At 43.2% G+C, this 22,888-nt stretch overlaps 1 protein-coding gene across 2 annotated transcripts; it reads right to left on the reverse strand.

The window, feature by feature from the left end:
* Positions 1-1,922: 1,922 nt before the first annotated feature.
* On the reverse strand, positions 1,923-22,243 carry cpne4a (copine IVa). 2 transcript variants are annotated; one of them, XM_052066520.1, is made up of 16 exons: positions 21,994-22,243; positions 16,314-16,511; positions 15,431-15,613; positions 15,267-15,338; positions 14,299-14,373; positions 13,644-13,727; positions 13,425-13,514; positions 11,837-11,935; positions 9,320-9,406; positions 7,831-7,890; positions 7,034-7,167; positions 6,832-6,886; positions 6,440-6,491; positions 5,701-5,834; positions 5,357-5,593; positions 1,923-4,036 (listed from the first exon to the last, which is right to left on the reverse strand). In XM_052066520.1, exons 2-16 carry the CDS (start codon positions 16,485-16,487, stop codon positions 3,905-3,907), a joined length of 1,668 nt encoding a protein of 555 aa, XP_051922480.1. In that variant the 5' UTR covers positions 16,488-16,511; positions 21,994-22,243; the 3' UTR covers positions 1,923-3,904. The 2 variants fall into 2 exon arrangements, with proteins under 2 accessions (XP_051922480.1, XP_051922479.1); XM_052066519.1 differs by having other exon boundaries at positions 16,314-16,515; positions 21,994-22,242.
* Positions 22,244-22,888: the final 645 nt, after the last annotated feature.

Genomic DNA, 22,888 nt, shown 5'->3' on the forward strand with positions numbered 1-22,888 from the left:
AAAAAAATATTCAGGTCTAATTAACTTAACGACACCCCAATCAAGTCAATTAATCAGGTTGTCTTATTATTTGTGGCAGCACCAAAACCTCATTTCATACCGTCTTTCTTTCATGTTTGTATGTGATAAGCTTCTCGTTTATGTTTTTAATCTTTCATTAGCCTTTCGGATTCGAAATTCATCCATCCATGCATCCATCCCTCAAGTTTCTAATCCGCTTATCCTCACGCGGGTCGCGGCCTTGCAACGCCCTATCCCAGCTGACTTCGGGAACTCGTTGGGCCTGAACGGTTTGCCAGCCAATCGCAGGCCACAAACAGACAAAAAAAAAAAATCACGCTCACTCACACCAAGGGTCGAATCCAAGTGTTCCCTTAACCTGTGAGTGGAAATTGGAATACCCGGAGAAAACCCACAGTGGCACAGGGAGAACATGCAAACTCCACACAGGAAGACCAGGACCCGAAATTGAACCTATTACCTCTGTACACCGAGGCAGATGTGCTAATGCGGCCTACATTCGAAATTCATTTGAAAAAAATGAAATCAGTTATTCTAATCAGCAATTAACCAAACTACCACCTAAATACTGTATGCAAAAAAATTACAATTATAAACACATGATATTAAAGCTGCATCTTTATTCAGCAAAAAAAAGAGTATATTTTCAAGTAAACAGCTGAGAAATATTAGTCAAATTTAATAGTCAATAGTCAAATTTAGCAAGTGTTAAATTGGATTTTTGTGTCCAGGGGAGAAAAAAGTTGGTGGTTCTCTCAGCATCACCACTTCTTGTCACCTGATCACATGACTAACTTTCCCACCTTAATGTCTATTTCATGTAGAGAAGGTCATCTCGAGGTAGTTCTCGCGTCTGTGGCGCGCGTGACCTCGCCACAGGCATGGCACCGTTTCTGTCTACTGTTGGCCAATTAAATTTAACGTCTGCGGAGAGGCGGGAAGACGGGAATATGGATGCCGCCCTGCTGCAATAGATGATCTTTGAACCCTGCTTGTTTCATTCCGAGGACACTGAAAACAAAAATGTTCTCATTATTCCCCCCACACCCCCTCTCTTTCCAGCTTCACTGCTCAGTTTTATTGTGAAAAGGCCAGATATTGGGCCTGTTCTAAGGTTTGCTCCTCAGTTTTACTGTGAAAGTGAGCTTGGGTGGTGAGTTTTATTTTGAAACTGGGCTGCTGATGAGCCAGTTCAGAGGTATACTGGTGAGTAAGAAAATTCCAAGACGCACTTATGAATTTTACTGTGAAAGGACATGCTATTGAGACAGTTGAAAGTAGTTCAAAGTTACGGCCATGAGTTTTACTAAGATAACCGCATGCATTTCATGATAGTACATGCATGCTAACTGTGAGAAGGTCGGCTGAGGTTGTATGGTCAAAGTAAGACGCAAACTCTGCTTGATCTTGACAGTAATAAAAGTTTAATTGTCGTCATCAGGTGATGTGACCCATCCGCCATCTTGTTTCAAAGAGTCATGTTAGGAAGGACCAGAGGCTTCAAAATGTCCGCCAGGAAGACACATTAAACTGAAGAAAACATGGCGGATTCCATTCTAACATAACATAATTTGTGCTTGGAAGTCTACAATTGTAGTGCTCGCAAAAAACATTTTGCTCGCAGACATGGTGTAGTATAGCATAAAATATATCGCATACAGAATTGAATACTAATGAATGTTTTGACCCAGCATGCTAGTAGATGTTACATCACAACATGTTAGCATCCAAATTGCTAACTGAATTACGAATACCTACAGTATGTAACATCATACCATCTAAGAGGCCATTTTTATGAAAATGGTTATGATTTCATAGCGCACTAGTAAGATATGTTTTGACCTAGTATGCAAGCAGATATTCTGGCATAAAATATGAAATATGATGTGAAGTCATGACTGGCAACTAGGTCAGGGTGAACCCCGCTTAGTGCCCGAAGACAGCTGGGATCATGGATGGGTGTTCGCAGCCATTTTTGTCATAGTAAGCTCGCAGTTAAATCGTGACGTAGCACACTTGCAGGCATTATGTCATAAAATTCTCTCAGATATGTTTTTGAGCTAGCATGCTAGAAGACTTTGTGTCATAACATGTGTATTACATAAAATTAGGAATGGCTGAATACTCGTGAGGAATGGCAATATCAGTCACTGATTCTTCAAAAGCAATCGTGTGGCCATTCTATCAGAAACTAAATGGTTGACAGGATGTTTTTCTGAGTGAATTGCATACTTCTCTATACTGTTGTATACCCATTAAGATGCAATGTCTTTAAGTATATATACAGTATGTTTATAAGGTTTTTATTAATGTTTTGTGCTTATTAGTTGTGTGTTTCCATCAAAATGTATACATTTATTTGCTATTTGTATGGTCTGATGAGTCTCGGCTTTACATTTTTTTCATGCATACACATTTACGAGAAAGGTGTCATTCAGTGCAATAATCAAGTATATTTTCCTGTTGAAGGCAGTACAGGCATCATAGCTAGTTTACTTACCTGTGTATATTTTACAGCGGGCTATACTCACCTGTTGCCTGATTTTTTTGTTTTTTTAAACTTTTATTTAATTCTAACTTCAGTATTTAACTGACTGCATAACCTAACCACTGGTGAAACCAATACAGTAAGAAAGAAAGGTCTTTGTTCACGATTATCTGTCATTGTGTTAATGGCAGTTTTATGGGTCAGAAGCATGATTTGTACTTTGTATAGGTGCTTACTCAAGAGCGAATGTTCATCCTGTAATCGATCGGGAAAAAATGTGGTTTTGATTATCCCTGGTGGATATGTTTTGGCATAGTTTGCTAACATATGTTAGGCTGACGTCACATCACGCTGCAGACATTTCTTAAAATGCTAGTCGGATATGTTATCACATGCAAAAAACATACAATCTCATGCATGACGCCCCAAGCTACAGGAACACATTCTGTGCTTGTTAACACAACTGCACTTAACTTCCAGACAACGCGTCAATGTGCTCGCTCACAGTGCAACACTTTTCCCTACCTGGCATGCACGACAGATGCTAAAGATGCTACAGCTACCAAGCATTCATTTGAATGAAAAGAAGATGCTAATATTAGTGTGTGTGCTGACGTTCCTTTGGAGTCTTTAGCTATGGTTAGCAGTCACTAGTTGTCAGTAATTGTTGTTTTCAGTCTGTAGTGGTCATTTGAGCTCACTATCAACCGCTACTGGACACTGGTAGTCATTAGCAATCACAAGTGGTCGTTAGTAGTCGCTATTAGCCGTTAACATCTGTTAGCGTTGCTGTAAATCATAGACGCTAAGTTGAGTGCATGCACTAGCAGTTGCTAGCAGTTCCTGGAGGCCATTGGCGGTCGTTAATTAGCACATTTCAAACAGTTGTTAACTATACTTAGCAACCAACGGTCACTATTGGTCATTGGCAATCATTGGCCGTCACTTGTGATTGTTAGCCATTGTTGGTGTTCGCTAGCTATAGTTAGCTGAGACTAATGGTTGTGAGCTGTTACTAGCAGTCATAAGCGGTAGTTAGTGGTCATTAACATTTAAGAGTAGTCATGGGTAGTAGTTTGCTTTTATGTAAAAAGGGGATACTAAGTTGAGCCTGTACTGTAGAAATGCAAAGTGTTTCAAGAATAGGTTAACACTTGTCCATTACAATTAGTGGACGCTACAATTCATAACAAAGTGCTAGTTAGGCTAACACACGAGCTAACCTATCACATGCTCCCAAAGTGTATACTACACAGGAAGTCCCCCCCCCCCCCCCCAACCGCTTCATAAACAACACAAACCAATAAATCTAGTTAAATATTCACATCAGAACAACCAAAAAATTGTGCTTTTCAGAGATACGGCAGCCATGTTGACGGCAGTGGGCCGAGCCCCTCAGGGTCCAAAGGTTCTGGAGGCGTGGTACTGGCTGGCCACTTTGGGTTTGATGCCTCTACTGTTGTAGTAGTCGACCACCTGGTTGGGAACCTCGGCTAACACGCTCTTCGCCAATGCTGCTGGCGATGCCTATGGCCGGCAAACAAAACAGGTTGACATGAATACAAACTGTAGTTATTATTGTTTATTATCAAAGGTGTACCACAAAAAATTGGTCTAACATGAGTGATTGAACGTAGCAAAAAGCATTAAACGGTCAGCAAAAATGTTTATTTTCTTACCATCCTCATTATCATCATTTCCTGCAATGTTGTCATCCACCTCAACATCATTATTGTTATCGCTGCTATTGCTTATTTTCATTTTTTATCACCATCATTCTTCTATTTTTTTCAAATTATCCTAATCACCGTCATTCGCATCGTTATTTATTTATTTATTTATTTGATTTTTTTCCAAGATGGCGCCCGAGTAGGCAGCCTTCGGCAAGTGCTCTTCAAGAGCCTTGCTTTTTTGTTCTTTTTTTCTGTTTTTGTCTTTTGTTTTGTCACATGTTGTTTGTTGTTTCATTGTGTGGACCTGATATGGACTGTTTTCAGCGCTTCTTGGCCACGACATTCGTCAAACGAGCAGTATCTGTGCTTGGTGGATACGCCTTCTCGGCAGCATGCCTGTACCAGCACAAATTTTGATTGGGAGGAATGTCGCCGCCATTGACTGTCGGTGCTGGACAGACCTGGGGCGCTTGTGTTTTTTGCGCCAGTAATGGGCAGCATTTTTCACAACCCCGATTTGTTCAGTGGCTATGTCAGCGCTGTTGGACAGTCAGCGTTGGTGCGGCTGGATGGATGGCCGCTGAAGTTGAGGGTGAGGAGAGAGGAGCGTTGGCGAAGAGCGCCGACGCGTATTTGGAACCGTGAGTCGCCGCTTGGAATTGAAATGGATTTCCATGGGACAGGAGAAGTGAACCAATCTCTTTTTTCGTCAATGGATGCTACAGCTTCTTGTTGACTTTGAAACTTCGCTTGTAGCCGACGTGTGCACATTTTGAGCATGACGTCTCTGATCCACTGGTTAAAGGACACTTTGATTCTCTCCTCTTTCATCTCAAACTGCTTCAAACAACAAAGCGTGTGATGGAAAAGTGGTTAGAACTGCATGACTGTCCGTGTTTTATGTTATGTGTTGTGTTTATTATTTTACTTTATGTTAACTGTTTTGTTAAGCGCTTTGTTACAGCTGCCGCTGTTGTGAAAGCGCTATAGAAATCAGCATGTATTGTACTGTATTGTATTGTTATGCTTATTTTCATCATCATTCTCATCAGATTTTTTTGGTCCTCATCATCATTCTCTCCCTCATCATTGTTATCATCATCATTATCACATCATTCCCCTCATCATTTTCATCATCATCGTCCTCGTAGTGTTGCGGTTAAGTGACACTCACATGCTTGAAGTTCCTGAACGGCACAAACTGGACAATGTCTCTGAGTACAGGCTCCCCTCTGGGCGACCTGAGGATCCCGTCGTCTCCGTCCAGCATCTGCATATCTCCAAAGTCAGCGTTTCCCACGCCCACGATGATGACGGACATGGGAAGGTGTGACGCCTGCACGATGGCCTCGCGCGTGTCCGCCATGTCCGTAATCACGCCGTCCGTCAGGATCAAAAGGATGAAGTATTGCTAGAGTAAACGAGCGCAACGACAAAACAAACACGCCTCATAACATAAGCAGATTTAATATTTATACATAAAAAAAATAAATAAAAATTTGTAACCATGTTATCTACCATAGCCTCTTTGGTGTGAACCTCCTGTGAGGCGGAGTTAGCCACTTTGTGTATGATGGGAGCTATGTTGGTGGGTCCATAGAGTTGAAGTTTGGGAAGGCATGCCTGGTAGGCCTCCACCACACCCTGAATACCTGAAGGAAAATGAAAAAAAAAAAACGCAGGAGGAAAAACATGACAAACATATGAGAATTGCATGTTCATCACTTCCTAAGGAACTCATCTCACTTGTTCACAGCCCAAACATGGTGACTGAAGAATGATATAAAAGTCATTGTGTGACCTGCCATTGCGGTCAAGCTAAGTGAGATTGAGGCGGTCCGTGTCCCAGCATGCCGCGGGGTGGCTCTGATGTGAAGGAACGGTCGTGGAGGGAAGACTTGTTGTCTTAATTAGCGCATCAGCACATGACCTTTAGCTGCAGGACGCCCTTAGCTGTTAGCTTGGTAACGGCTCTAATAACCTCATATCATCACTGTGGCGTAACATTCATCAACAGCGAAATGTAAAAATCAGGATGCTCATCATTCTCTCTAATCATGTGATCATCAGATTAGCATGTACATCCTCATCATCACTTTATTTTTCTTCCACGTCGTCATTATCATTCTCCTTCTCGGGATTCCAAATACCATCCTCCTCATCTTCATGACACGTCGCAATGTGTCCGTTTGCTGAATAGGTTCAGAGTGACTTCAATCTTTTTCGAAATGGAGTGAGTGAACTTCAAAGCACTTACCTGCACACTCGGGGTTCTCCTCGTTAAAATTCACCGCAAAGTCATGGGAGACCTGGAGGGAAGGAAATGGAGGAAGAGGAGAAGTAAGGTGATTGGATGGACCTATAGTTTCTTTGATGTCTGCTTCAACTAAAAAAAAAAAAAAAAAAACCCCACTTCAAACGTCAATGTCAACATTATTTTTTCATCCTTTTTTTTAACCTTTCTTCTTACATGGGACAATATTTGCTATTGTTGCACGCTCTATTTGTATCCGTTGCTGCTTTATCTGTGTTAAAGTAGCAGTCGTTCAAACACTTACAATTACTGTACCATCTGTGCTAATTTCAATTAGCTTGTGAATGGCGTTTGTCATCATCTGCTAGCATCGAGCTAGCGGACGTGGTATATACCTTGTAGTCGGGTGGGATGCGAGCGCCGAAGCCGAACGCTGGGAACATTTTATCACTGAAACAAAAGAAAAAACAGGACAAATGTCACGTAGCCCGCTGAACTCGAGACTTTTGTTTTGCGGATTCGCATCAGCAGCAATGACTCGGCTCTTAAAAGCTCAGGTGCCAAGTCAGTTTCCTCTTTTGATTTGTTGACGCCTACCTGTCGTAGTCCTGGCAGATCTCGCCCACAGCGACCAGCGCCTTCAGGTACTCGTTGGGTCGGTACGGGTGGATGTAGTGCAAAGAGCAGCTATTGCGAGGGTCGCCGTTGGACGCCGTGAAGTCGATGGCAACCTGACGCAGGGAGCAGACAATCAGACAATCAGACACCGGGACGCGTCACGTGAGTTGTGATGTGCGATGAGATGTGTGACATGGATATGTTATGTTCGAAAAGGGGATGCGATTTGTGACATGTGCTGTGTGACGTGAAATTTTTAACCCAATATATGACATGATCTGATGTGCATCGTAACATGTGATGAGATTTGTGACATGTCACGTGACGCCATGAGACGTGACCTGTCTCAACCCCAAAACCTGCTGATAAAATTCCTTAAACTGCTTTTATCTACTTTTATTTAGAAACGCCTTCCTCTTTAGCCAACCACAAAGAGAATCTACCATCAGCACTTCCTGTTTACTGCATTGCCATGACGACACTGAACATTCACTATCCCTGATGCCATGATGTGCCAGCATCAGGGTGACCGGTGGGACCGGTGCAACCACAGCCGTGGTCTGTCGTGGTCGGTAAGTGGGACACCGGGCGGCGGGTTGGTGTTGCCTTGGTTACAGTTGCCGTGGCAACATTATCAGGACCACTCCAAGAACCCGGGTGCCGTTGTCTCTTAATGGAATAAGAAGCAGGACGCTGACCTGGATGTGACTTGTGGTGTGTGTGTGTGTGTGTGTGTGTGTGTGTGTGTGTGTGTGTGTGTGTGTGTGCGCCCTCACAGTAAATTGGATCTGGCAGCCCCCCATGATGTAATCCAGGAAGGAATGCATTTTGATGATCTGCAAACACAATAAAAATATAATGTTAAAAGGATTTAAAAACTTTCATCGTGCAATTTTCATTCATCAATGGACTCGTTTGATGAGGATCTCGACGCATGCACATGCCTGTTCTGATCCGGGAGAACCCCTGGGATTTCTCTTCCACTTATTGCGATATTTAAGTGACTTCCGACCTCTTTGCATGTCATGTCATGTAAATTTTATGACAAAGCGACCATGAAAAAGAAGAAAGATGGAAATAAATCGGAGCAGTGAGACCATGGCGGAGTAGTGGTGGGCGGGGTGGTGGGAGGCAGGGGGGGGCTCTCGGCGGGGCCACAGCTCCCCTAACTGCTCTGACATGTTCGGATGGACCAGAGCTGGGAGGAAGGGAAGAGGGGAACAATGAAACAAGGAGACAAAAGAGGGAAAGAATAGACTAACGAAAGACCAGGTCCACATTGTCATGCGGAAGGAAGAGTCACAGAGTAAACAGGGAATGAAAGAAAAGACAAGGAAAATAAAGTTAAAAAAAAGGAAAGATGGTATGGTGGGATGACAACGGAAAATGCGGAAAAGAAAGAGAGGAAGAGGGAAAAGAAGACAATGAAGTCAGAATAAAAGAGGAGGAAAAAAGGATCGAAAGAAGAAGAGAAGGGAGGGAGCCGTGGCAATGAAGAAGGAGAGAAGGAAAGAAGAAAAAGAAAACTGATACATGCAAGAATGAAGGAAAAGAAGCGATGTCCCGAGGAACGAAGGAGGCAACAGAGAAAGGAGAGGAAAAGAAAAATAATAACAAACAAATAAAAGAAGAAATTGATGGAAAAGGGGCCCAAGGGAAAAAGAAAAGTGTTCAGGAAGGCATGAGAAAAGGTACAAAAAAATTGCGTGAAGAGAAATGAACAAGGAAAGGCAAAGAAAGATGGGGAAAAATGGACTTACAAACTCCCTATATGCTAATTAGGGAATGAGCGCATGATTCCGAACGCGGGAAATTATTGACTCATTCCTTATTCCCTAACCACTCTCGGCCCAACAATGCCAAACCTAAATAAAACCTCGGCCACAGTATATGGATTGTTTTATTGAACTACATCGTCCACCATATTAAAAAAATCCCAAGGAAGTTCTGTTATTGGCCTCATTGAGGTCGGCGGCTGCACTCATTGTCTGCAGGCTCCGCCCACACGGGGCTGGCTCACCCATCCCCATTTATTCACCAGCTCATTTAAACCAAGCCAAGGCTTCAAATTCACATTCGCACCGATCGACCGATCGATAATGACAGATCTGCCTCACATTCAAAAGGTCACGGGTTCAAATCTTGGCTTGGACAGAGGAAGAGGAGGAAAAAAGGGTAATGGGGAAAAAAGACACAATTGGAGAGGCGGAAAGGGAGGAAGACGAGGGGGAGAAGAGGAGGAAGAATAAGAAGAGTATTGTTGACCTTGCACTGGTTGAGGATGACGATGCCGGAGTTCTTGTAGCCCTTCTTCTTCACTTTGTATTTGGAGTTGATGCAAGGCCACTGCACCTACACACACACACACACACACACACACACACACACGCACACACACACACACACACACGCACACACACACACACACACACACACAGATATACGATCACATGACCATTTTGCAAATCTGAAATAATAGCTCGAACTTGCTTCCAGCTGAATGCTCATTATTTGTGTGTGTGTGTGTGTGTGTGTGTGTCCAGCACTAAGTGTTTTGTTTCCTGTAAACAACTAAACGACTATGTATTTTGTACGAGTCCTGTTTGTACTGTGTTACATGATACAAGCTATATATCCATCCATCCATTTTCTGAACCGCTTAGTCCTCACTAGGGTCGCGGGGGGTGCTGGAGCCTATCCCAGCCGTCTTCGGGCAGTAGGCGGGGGACACCCTGGATCAGTTGCCAGCCAATCGCAGGGCACACAGAGACGAACAACCATCCACGCTCACATTCACACCTTGGGACAATTTAGAGCGTCCAATCAGCCTACCATGCATGTTTTTGGAATGTGGGAGGAAACCGGAGCACCCGGAGAAAACCCACGCAGACCCGGGGAGAACATGCAAACTCCACACAGGGAGGCCGGAGCTGGAATCGAACCCGGTACCTCTGCACTGTGAAGCCGACGTGCTAACCACTGGGCTACCGGGCCGCACACAAGCTATATAGTTTGCTCTATTTTTCCTTTATGCAGTGTGCTGAAGTATTTCCTTCTTAGCGGCTATTTGTTAGCATGCTAACAGAACTTAAAATCTCTTGGTGAAGTGGCCAGCGTGCTTATTTTGATAGTTGAAGTCATGAGTTAACCACCAACTAGCTTGATTTGATCGTTTTAGGTGTCATCGTTTTGGTCATTTTTGTCAACGCATCTGTCAACTAATTAGCATCCGCGTCCTTCCTGTATGGCGGACATCTTTGTGTGTGTGTGTGTGTGTGTGTGTGTGTGTGTGTGCGGGAGGGGCGTTTTACAGTCTGGCTGTTACTAGCTAATTAGCATTTCCTCTCTCATGCTGGAAGCTTCAATTAGCGGCTCAGGTTTCGCGAGTTCAGCATCATCTGAGCTACTTTAGGATGCTGAAGGCCACATGATCTCACCGCTAATGTTACAACAAGGTTAGCAGGGCATTAAAAGGTACACGGACCAGACCGCTGTAGGAGTCTCATTGCGACTTAGTCTCATAGCCTTCTGGTATCACGATCTCATGTTAAGATTGTTTCGTTGTCTCGTCGTCTCATAGGTTAATGGTCTCATGGGACCCTAACCACATAGCCTTATCGCCTCTTGATCACGTCTTGTGATCATGATCTCATGGGCTCGTGGTATCATGGTTTAAAGGTCTCATAACCGTATGGTAACATGTTCTCATGTTAACACTGTTTTGTCGTCTCATAGTCTCATTGATTTATGATCACATAGGCTCATGGTGTCACAACCTCATAGTCTTATGATCTCATGATCTCATAGTCTCATTGCGGCATAACATTATCGTCTCGTAGTCTTATCCGTCATCGCAAGGTGTCATGGCCACAGCCTCATAGTCTCTCATGGTGTCATAGCCTGTCGTTGTCACAGTCTGATGGCCTCGTGGTATGAGAACCTCAAAGTATCAATTTGATGGTGTTATAGTTTCCTTCATTCAGAGCATTATGGTCTCATAACATCATATTATATCTTTATGTCTCATGTGTGTCAGTGTATCATGGAGTCTCATGGCCTCACAGTCGCATTGTTTTATGCCCTAATGGTCCCAAACATTCACAGCTTTGTAATACCATGACCTCATAGCCTCTCATGGCCTCATATAGTTGTGCAGTTGTCAGTGTGTAGCTGTCAGTGTGTAGTTGTGTGACTCGCTGATCCGTTAAATTGCTTCTGCAGCTCAAGTCGAAGACGGATCACAAGTTTTCACGCTTTGGACTCCTTGGGATTTTTTGGTCTCCTCCAGGAGTGGTTTTATTCATTTATTTTTTGTCTTTCACGGCGCAGCAGTAAGTTTGGAACAAACGCCCCCCTGCACTCTGAGGAATTCCGCTATCATCTCCACGGATGGAAAATATCTGCTCCTCTTCTTGTGTCAACGTATGGATGTCACTTTGCTCGCTCATCATGTCTGCTGTTTAAACACACGCACGCCACCTGCGACACACCGTATCTCATTTAATGCTAAAATGCATCCAAGACACTTACTTAACACCCTCTAATAGTGCACATAAAACGGAAATGAACGATGCCTTCCTAAATATTTAAACACAAACAGTATTTTAAGATTCAATGGAAATATAATGCGCTTAAAAGTGAAATACAAATTGGAATTTGTGTTTAGGGAGTACTGTACATTCTATTGCGTACCACTAGAGGGAGCATGCATCACTTCATTTGGAGGATGGCTGTCTTTAAGTGTTGTCTCATAGCTGAGGTCGGGAGTGATTTGCGGTATACCTGTCGTCCATCAATGGCACCCCGCATCTCTTGGAAGGTGGCCTCGAACTCTCCGATGTAGTCGTGTTTCCCATTCGAGTCCCAGTCCCACACTGTGCACTAAGGGGTTACACACACACCTTCATTAGCATCTTATTAACTATTATTAGCACATTAGCTTCAGGTTAGCAGTTGAGCTTTGGTGTGTTTTTACACAGTTTCATTGATGAGGAATGATGAGATGTGATGTCATCACATCCACATAAGCCCAGTAGATGACGAGTGTGTGTGTGTGTGTGTGTGTGTGTGCGTGTGTGTGTGTGTGTGTGTGTGACCACTCAGAAAGGAAGAAATAAGAGTAACAGACAGAAAAGAAGGAAGGAAGCAAACAAAAGAGGAAATGAGGGAGAAAAGAAGGAAGGAATTGAAGGAAGGAGAGAAGAAAGTGTTGAAAAGAAGAAATGAAGAGATCGAGAAAGAAAGATAAGGGGAAATGAAGGAAAGAAGGAAGGCATCAAAAGGGCGGGAGCAAAGGATGGGAATACGATGATGGAATGAAGGAGGGAGGACAGGAAAAAAAGGAAAAAGGGAGTGGGGGAAAGAAGAAGAAAATAAACCAACAAAGGAACAGAGAGTGAAGGAACAAAAGAAAGAAAGATTAATGGAAGAAAGGTAAGACAGAAAGTTGAAAAAATGGAGGGAAAGAAGTAAGTGAAGTAAGGAAGGACGCGAGAAAAGGAAGTAATGAAGGAAAGAAGGCAGAAGGCAAAGGAGTGAGGAAAAGAAGAATGGATGGAGAGGAAGGAAGGAAAGAAGAACAGCAAATTGAATGATGAAAAGAGCTGACGTCACTGAATGAAGGAGTGATGAAAACGGAAGCAAAGAAAGGACAAAAGCATAGTTTGGAAAGAAGGGCGGAAAGAAAGAAGGGTAGAATAGGAAGAATGGAAATGGAGGAAAGGAAGCAAAGAAGAAAGGAGGGAAGGGAGGAAAGAAGGAAGAAAGTTACGGTTTCCGTTCGTGAGCGCCGTCGTGTGTTAACGAGCTGTCAGTGTGACGAGGACATAAAAGTGAGTCAATTAGCCAGCAGGCCCAGCGCGCACACTCTCCTCCTCCTGTTTCTTCGCCCCCCTTTCCTAATCCGCTCCACAGTCTTCAAACGTCACATTTGCCCACTTCCACTTCTCACACACTCAATCGTCACTCGAACAACAAGGTGCTAAAAATAAAATGTTAGCGTATCCATGACAACCACACAAATTCCTCTCGGGACTCATTTATTGGGTTCTTTGCAAAACAAGAAAACCTAAAAATACGATGTTTTCATGAGAACGCGACCCACACTTCCTCCAACAAAACGCGGGGTGTGACGAAATCACTACGTAGGACGCATGATGACATCACTACGTAGACAGGAAGTTCTCATGAGGAACTCGCGTGTGTGCGCGTGAAGGTACGTCAACGTCGTGTTCGTGAGCGTGTTCATCCTGTATTAGTGTTTGTTTGTGCGTGTATATACTGTATGTGCGGTACTCGTGTTTGAGTTCGTGTATGTACGTACCGTACATAAGTATTCGTGCGCGTGTGTGGAGCGCGCGCGCAAGCATACCTGCAGTTTGCGCTCGTGGTCCCCGTTACAGAGTGAGTTGAGGGAGACTTTGAATGTTTTCCAGACAGGATTCAAGTTGTTCATCACGGTCTGAGAACAAGAAAACAACAATAACGAAAACACACGTGACTCCGTGGCAGAAACACCAACACCCGTACGTGTGTGTGTGGGGGGGGGGGGGGGGGGGGCGGGGGGGGGTGTGATGACGTGATTTTCTACCTCTGTTCTGTAGACCAGTTGCAGTGTGGCGTCCTCATTCAAACGATAGATTTCCAAGAAGGGATCCGACTTACTGAAGAAGTCCTGAACGACACACACGCACACACATCACACACAAACGTGTAGGTGTCTGTTCTGGACTTTTTCATTTGACTAATTGTTCGCATTAGAGCATTTCTAGAGCATATTTCATCAAAACAAATTAGTGGTGAGCGTGAGAGCATTTTAGCTGTGTGCATGTCAGTGTCAGTCATAAGTAAATAAGAGAGGGGAAAAAAAATTCCAGTAATGTGTGACAGTTACCCGAAACGGTAGGAAAATTCAGTGCATTTCAACACTAAATGGAAAGGGACAAAAAACAGGCGAGCGTGTGTGAGCATTTCAGTTGTTTACGTGTGAAAACTGAAATGCCGTTTTGTTTCTGAGAATGTTTCAATAGTGTATGTGTGTGTGTGTGCATGTGTACGTGTATATGTGAGCATTTGTAGTTGTGTGCAACCGTGAAATATGTCCCTGAATGCCCCTCGCGTTTGTTTGAAGCGTGTTAGTCTGTGTGCGAATGAGTGTGTATGCGTGTGACTGCGCGCGTGTGTGTGTGCACATCACATACTGTATGTTTGTGTCTATTTGTGTGTGAGTGTGCGTGTAACATCACCTTGTCATCCAGCTTCCTGGCACTGAAGGAAAGCTCGATGTAGTCGTCGTTCCCAGTCAGCTCCTCCGCTGTGATCTGAACACGCATACACACACACACACACATACACACAATCACTTGTGAGCAGAGGGGCTGATTATGGAGTAACGTTGCCAAGTAGAAAACACAGCAGAGAACAAGCTGCTACCCATAGTCCAATTCATTATCACCAAATTCTTCATCATCATCATCATCGCAATCGTAATCATCACAACTTTCTTCATCGTCTCATCATCATCACCACAATCGTCATCATCATGAGTTTCTTCATCATCTACGTCAGCATCATCACAATTGTCATTGTCATCTTCTTCCTCATCGTCGTCATTTTCGTCATCTTCATCGACATCATCCTCATCGTCGTCGTCAAAATCGGCATTATCATCACCATCATCCTTTGTCAACGATATCACTGTCATCGTTTCTCCATCATCATCCTCCCCATCATCATCAAAATTGTCATCACCAACTTCTTCATCAACCTCATTGTCTTGATCATCATTTTGTCATCACCACTGTCATCATCATCATCATCATCGTCGTCAAAATTGTCATGGTCATCCCTTTTATCATCATCTTCATCATTCTGATCATCTTCAGCCTCATCATCTTTCGTCTTCATCATCTTTATTATCACCATCATCGTTTTATTTATCATCATCAAAGCATTCTCTTCATCTCCCTAATTATTGTCTTCATGATCTTCATCTGGCTGCTCTGCAACCACAAAAGTTTTTGGTTTCCAAATAAAGACTCTTTCCGTCGATGCAAATTCCACACAGGAAGGCTGCGGCCGGATTCGAACCCCCATGACCGCTTGACTGTGAGGTGCACATGCTCGACACACGAGCATCGTGTTGTTTGTTGATTTTGATTTTGTCTGTGTTAATAGTGGCATACTATGGAGTATGCCATTAAAAGACATTTACCGTGATGATGGTTTTTCCCACGTTGCCTCCTGGTCTCAGTAAAGCTTTGGACAGTTTCCGGTGAGAAATGATCTGCGCACACACACACACACAAACACGTTAGCATAAGCATTAGCATCTCTCATGTTAGAAATGATCACACAAGAGAGGAGTCGGCCCACTACCTGTCCCAGCGTGCACTCCACAGCGCCCAAGAAGTCGGCATCCTTAAGGCCGTTGTAGTTGCTGTTGTTAATGTCATACAGCTCAAAGCGCAAGCGCTGCACCTCTTCAAAATAAAAGTCCAGTGTGAAGACTTTGGAGTAGGATGGGTTGGCGCAGCTACGCATCACCTCCGTGCGGTCCACCTGCGGTGCGGTCACACAAAAGGCTCTAAACGTTAACCAATACGTGTAAAATAAGGAAACAAACACGTGAAAACACAAATACAAAATAAGTCCGAATTAAGTCAAAGAACAGGTTCAAGGTAAGTCAAAACCAAGTCCAAAATCAAAGCAAGAACCAATTTTAGAAATAAGTCAAGAACCAAGTAAATCAAATTAATTCGAAGATCGTGTTGAAAAACACGTAAAAAAAGTCAAAATCCAAATCAAACAAATGAAAACCAAGTTATAAACCATCGTACTGCACGCATTTCTTCTCAGCGCAATTCAAGCTGTGCACGATTTGGCCACCTGGTGGCAGTGTGAGGCACTGTTTGCGTTTTTTGTCTGTTTAGTTTTACAGTTAGGGTGATCTAAATCATGTTTAAAAAAAACTATCCACGATATGATTGAGTAAAATAAACAAGTCAAAATCAGAATCCATGTAAAAAAAAAAGAACCAAAAAAACAAAAACCTCAACTTGATCCCACTTTATAAGTCAAAAAGCATGTCAAACAACGTACAGGACAAAAAAATCTGAAATAACTGAAGAACCAAGTCAAGAATGAACAAAAACTAGCAAATGACACTATGCCGGATCGCAAAAAAAACGTTAATTGGGCCAACAAGTAACCACAACATATGTCCATGAACATGTGCGATGCGGTTGCCGTGGCGACCGACCTCCATCCACTGTCCATGGGACTGCATGTTGAGCACGATGCAAGGGTCAGGTTTGGAGAGAGCGTCGCGGTCGCTGATGCCTTTACACGTCAGTCTCAACTCCACTTTGGTCAGGCATGGAGACTCCAGCAGACCCAACGAGTCGCATGCCGATTCGTAGATGTCGCTCATCATGGTGGCGGGGACTGGACAGGAAGCCTACCTGGCAAAGGCAGATGTCACTTTAACGAACCATATCTTCAGTGTGCGTGCATGCATGTGTGTGTGTGTGTGTGTGTGTGTAGGAAGTCATTATCCTCCATTGACAACGTCCTGCCACACAGCAACGCAGGTTACGCATACCGTGATTGACTTGCGGACAGTCAATTGTTTTGGTCTACATACCCTGACATTGACTGGCAGGCTCTTCTTCAGTCTCCCTTCATCACTCTTCATAACACACCCTCCGAATCGCTTTTCCTTACCGCGTACTCACAATCATAACGTATCAAGCATCATAATCAATCACCTATCACTCTTCATCCGTCCTCATATGAACTGCTCATCACTCCACGTCACTGTTCAGTCTTGATCACGCCACGGTCGTCCTTATCACATCGATACCCCCACCACTTGATCATGCCTCATGATCACGCTTCATTATTCCTTGCTGTTACACCCGCGCTGCAAGAAGATACCGATGCTCGTTCCTACCGACTGCTGTCAGGCTGCTGAATAAAAATAACAATAGTAATAATAATAATAATTCAATGATGTGAAAGACAATTGTAAATAGCACTGCGATTTATCCATTTTGTGTTTATATTGCACTTAATTGAACGGTGTTTGTTGTTTTTTCTTCTTTCTACCTACATTCTTGCTGCTGGAGGCTGTAAATTTCCCCAGTGTGGGACAAATAAAGGATATCTTATCTTATCTTATCATTACCACTCCTCACTCCAAGTCGTTCTCCGTAAGGTTGAATCTTTACCCCCCCCCCCTCCTCCCCTTGCTTTTCTTGATCACTCCTTGTCATTCTTTATCACACTCAAAACCATTTAGCGCACTTCACTCACTCTTGAATACTACTTATGCTTAACCCTTAGGTCCTTCGAAACAAAAAAACCCTAAGTTACGCGTTTTACAATTTTGGAAATGATGTATGTTGTGTTATACAAACATTCTTTTTTTTTTTTCAAACACTCAAAATGTTCAGAGGCATCTGTGCTATCCATACATATATAGTTGTTATTAGTTCTTTGGGATTTTTTATTCTTTATTTTTTGCAAAAGGGAAAAAAATTGTTTCTGGAGGTCCCAACCAAGCCCTACTAACAATCCCGACCGGACGTGTTCATGTAAAATGCATTGGTTTGAAGCCTCCTGCAAAAAGGCAAACTCATTTGCGATCCTCTGGCGCCACCTAAAAGTTGCACAATTGGAATGACCTCTACCCAACAATGTGGCATGCATACGTCTGTCCAAGCGAAAACAAAGCGATTGACGTAAAAATCGTGTGAAATGCATGTATACACATTAGGTTTACGATGCATTCAAAAATATGAATTATAATGGGTCTCTATGGTGCAAAAGATGTAAATTGTGAAGATTACGGAATCAAAACCTTTTTTATTATTGCTGCAATGCCTGAGAATTATCAGCCGGTGACGTCATGAAATTTCGGCCATTTTAGAACCCCCCCCATACGTTTCAGCTCTCTCGTGTTTTTCCGAATGCCTTTGCCTTTGATTCAAAGACATAATTTTGCATTTATCGCAAGCGGTGGACTACGACGGTTAATCATTGTCAGTCTCGGTTCGCGCACTCTTATCACTCCTGTCCTCCTAACTTTACACGACGACATATCATTCTTCACTCGTTACCTCTCACCATAATTCACTTTCGTCCTTCACTCCTTATAATTATTCACCATTACCCACCACACCGTATCACTCCTCATCACCACTCCTTTACTCTCTGGCGTCCTTGTCAGTCCTATTACGTGTTGATATTTATTCATGACCCTTCCTCACCACTCTTCATCGCTCCTTATCACACATTAACGTTTAGACTTCTATCACTTCAATTCTCACTCATCGGTCCCCACCATTTCTCATCACTCTTTATCACCCTTTCACTCCTCTTCACTGTTCTTTCACTCTCACTCGGTGTATGAGTCGCACTCCTGATTATTCCTGATTAGTTGTCTTCGCTCTCCGATCATTCCACATAGTAAGTTTCATCATTCATCATTACTTTTTTATCACTCCTCATCACTCTTTATTACATTCACCCCCCCCCATCACCCCCTTCAAGACTCCTGCTCTTTGTCATTCTGTACCACTCTCCACCACCCCCTCATCACTTTTCAAGGCTCACACTTCTCATGAATTTGTATCATTTTCAGTCAAGAACTTTTCAATTCCCTCTCTTCTTCTTTTCATTGTATTTTCTGTGCACGTTTAACCTGAATGTTTTCTGACGGAATTATAAAAATCCAAAGAAGAGAGTCAAAAGCAAAAGATCATGGGAGTAGTATGCCATAGGAAGAGTTCAAAAGCAGCAGATTTCTTGCCCTCAAGGTGAGCCTGGAGGACGAAAGCTTCAAGGTGGTGAAGTTCACGAAAGTGTGTGTGCGTGTGCATGTGTCTATGCGAGTGTGAGCCGAGCCGGTGCATGCTGGGAGCGTCGATGGCGGCCCGCTGAGGCTTTGCGGCGGCTGAGCAGCCAAGCGGCGGATGAACGCTCCCGCAGGCGGAGCGTTGACATCCCACGGCGGATTAAAGAGCGTCGGTGACATCATAAACGACATGGCTAATTATTGTTGTCATTCAACACATCCCAAAAGGATTGTGGGTAAACATTTGAACTCGTCACGTCCAGACTCTTTGTCGTGCTTTGTAATCAAGAGGACAATCTAGGAAATTGTAGTTCAGGTGGATAGTTAGCGTCACGCCTCGTCTACCCCAAGGAAAGCGAGGCGACTGTTCAAAATGGACAATGTTCAACAAGCTCAGAGCTTGAAGCCATTTTCCCACTGAGACGCACAAATGTCATCATCAACGAGTGTTTATTTGAATGATTAGAATAGAATCCAAATCTATTCCTTCGGCCAATTTTATATCGTCTGCCATGTGTACTTGGAAATGATCATATTTGTTCATATGAAAGACGTCCACAGCAAACATATAAAAATGACCATCAATGAATATGTCATGTATGGTCATGAATGGTCAAGTGAAAGACAATGTGAACTCAATGACCTCACAATGATAGAAGTAGTGTTAGCCCAGCGCATGGATCAATAAAGCATCACGCACTGTCACCTGAGCTACCTCCTGACCATGGAAGGTCAGGTGACCGATATCAAGGTGTGACCACCATATTATAGTAATAAAAAATGGAATGCATGTACAGTATATAGGCCTGCTAGCCAAACGCTACACCATTTGGATACAACCTACTGTACAAGTTGCTGTGTAAAACCTAACTGAGAAATATTATCAAAGCCTAACCCAAGTTCTTTCTGCAGTAATTACAGTACAACAATGTAAATATTACAAAAGTATGAACAGTAGCTTTTCACTTGCTAAGTTTAAAAGCGATGCTACAGTATACAGTATAGGCTTGCTGAATGCTACACAAACTGTTTGGCTTTGTTGGGAACCGCTCCCTATCCACTATGTATCACCCTTAATAGTGAGTTCTTCCCGGTATAGTGCCCTCAGGGTATCCCACAATGCATTTGGAAAAGTAGTGAATAACTGATGGACACTATGATTCATGAGGCATAACGCTAATACAGATATAAACGGATAAGCAAAAAGTGCTTTGCTGGGGTTTCACCCCCCCCCCCCCTCTCCCCTGGGACATCCTTCTACACCACATCAGCCTGACAACTTTGAACTATATGTTGCTTGTGAGGCAAAATTATGAATGTGCATTTAGGTGCTACTCGTAGGCTACTAGTGTATGGCACATGCTAACTACAGTAATCTGGCCTAATAGTGTTCATAGTGCAGCACAGCTGAGGAGTGAATCCTAATTGTATCCAAATAGCCCAAAAGTGGCACGAGTAGTGAAAACAAACATTACTTGTTCAAGTTCAAGTCAACTTTAATGTCAAATGTGCTACATGTGCAAGATAAAGCACCGATGACATTTTATTCCTCTCAACCATAGGAGAGAGAGAAGCCGCCGTGGGTGCCCGCGTCGCCATCAAACCATATTGTAAAACATTAATTCTACTAGGATGGTAAATATTACTTGTGAGGAAAAAAGAGCTTACTAGTACATTGAGCTTAAAGTGGGTATCAGGGATACTGAATAAAAACTCAAACAGCTTTATGGAAAACTAGCTTGACAACCATGTACTAATAAACTCTTTGTCCTCACCAGTAAGACAATTCAGTGTACAATAGAACAACTTTTACTGCTACTGCCTTTCACTTACATGACATTTCTGCACACTAGTAGGACAACTCCGCTATGTTAGTATCATGAGGCGAAACTGCTTTAACCCATTCACTCCCAAAGACGTTTTTAAACGTCTTTTCAGACTTGGTCCAGAATTGGCTGGTACTAAATGAGTTAAGGTCTCTTGGTCTTACAGGTTGGAAGCTACTAGTATAAGACTACCAATTGGGCTTTGTTGTGTTACGTGTGCAGCAGAGTAGTTTACTTGTAAGGTTTAATTGTGTACTAGTAAGCCACGAGTGGCACAAGTAGTGGGTAAAACATGATTAGCAAGACATTGTAATGTTACTAGTGCATTGAACTGTCATCCAAGTGCTGACAAAGCGTGTACTAGTACATAAGCTGTATATCAAGAGTATAAAATAAATGCTCAGATGGGTTTACGGAATGCGATCTTAAGATCCATACACCGATATGCCCGCTGTCCTCACAAGTTAAGCAATTCAGTGCACTGGTAAAATTACTGTGGTGCACTAGTAGACGAACAAATTGTTTCGGTATTGCCTTCTATTCATGTACAGGTACCTACACATTATTTGACAAATCTGGCATATCTCTAGGATAACTACACATTATTAGTGAGGCAAAGCTAATAGTGGGAATTTTTCTATTACGGGGATAGTATGGGATAGGAGCCTACTAGTGCAGCATGGTAATTCACTGGTAAGGTTTAACTGCACAAAAGTGGCAGTACTAATGGTCAAAACATTACGAGTCATACTGTCGGTACATTACGGCAGCAAATTGATTTACTCATGAGGAAAAAGAGCTTTCTAGTGCAGGGGTAGGGAGCCCCGGTCCCCTGAAAGCCATATCCTGCCTGTTTTAGATCCATCCCTACTCCAAGACACCTTATTCAATTGTTCATGATCGTTTCAGGCCTTGACAGAGCTCGCTGATGAGCTGATCATTTGAATCAGGTATGTTGAAGTGGAGAAATCGAAAACAGGCAGGATACGTCTCCCGGGGAACCGGAGTTCCCTACCGCTGTTCTAGTGCATAGACCTTACGTTTCATATTGAGGGTATCAAATAAATAATCAAATGGCTTTCCATACTGATTCACATTCATTCAGTCATTCAATACTACACATGCAACACCACTGATGGGAAAGAGTGCTTGTTTCTTTGTGAGGAAGAGAATGAGGAAGATAAGAGGATGAAGATGGTGCGAGTGCAGGAATGTCAGACGGAGTTTTGGCATTTTTGTTTTGTTTTGTTTTTTACCTTCAGCGGTCAGATGTGTGGGGAAAAATGGAGGAAGGCGTCACAAAGTTTCGTCTTTTGGGATCTCAACTGACATCAGCGCTGCACACCTTCATCCTTTTCCTCCTCTTCTTCTGCTTCTACAGCCTCCCGCCGCCGCGCGCGCGCCTTAAACGCGGGGAAAGCCCGCACTCACTCACGCACACGCGTACGTGCGCGTGTAAAAGAAAGGGCCGTGCTGCTGCGGTGTGTGGACGCCCCCTGGTAGGCTGTCACGGAAACTGCACGGAACATATTCGCGTTTTGCTCAGTATTTTAATATTTTTTATTATTATGTTAGTCCCCACCCCCTAAAAAACAAACAAAAAAAGAAGTAATTTGAGTAGCTTGATTTTAAATAAAATGCTCAAGTTTTTTTTCCAACCGTTTTTTGGTGTGCGCCGTAGCACGTTCGTTTTGTTTTCTGTTTGCTGAGAATTGTATTCTAACTTGTTCAATAAAGGTTAAAAAAACTATGCGTGACGTAACAACTGTCGTCAAGCTACGAAATCCAACTTCAAAATACAAGCTTATCAAGTAATACATGAACACACCTGAATGTGTCTTGGTTTGCTTTTATTTAGAACTTGGGCCTCGCGGCTGTGTGGACTTAACTACTGTACTTGACATACTCGACCGGCCCATTAGTGTCGTGTTATCAAATGAGGCACACGTGAGTCCAACTGTCGTGTTAACGTGGGTAACTTTTATTTAACTTTCCCGATGCGTGTATGCCTCTCTTCGGTCACTCTCTCGTCTCCCGTTCTCGACGCACACTCGTGACGTATTCGCACCGCGACTCTGGAGTCTTGTCTGCCCATCTTTAAAGCCCTCCTCAAAACCCACTTGTATTCTTTGGCGTTCGACTGAGCATGAT

The sequence above is a fragment of the Hippocampus zosterae genome, chromosome 5, assembly GCF_025434085.1.
Source record: "Hippocampus zosterae strain Florida chromosome 5, ASM2543408v3, whole genome shotgun sequence".
In the NCBI taxonomy this organism is placed as follows: domain Eukaryota; kingdom Metazoa; phylum Chordata; class Actinopteri; order Syngnathiformes; family Syngnathidae; genus Hippocampus; species Hippocampus zosterae.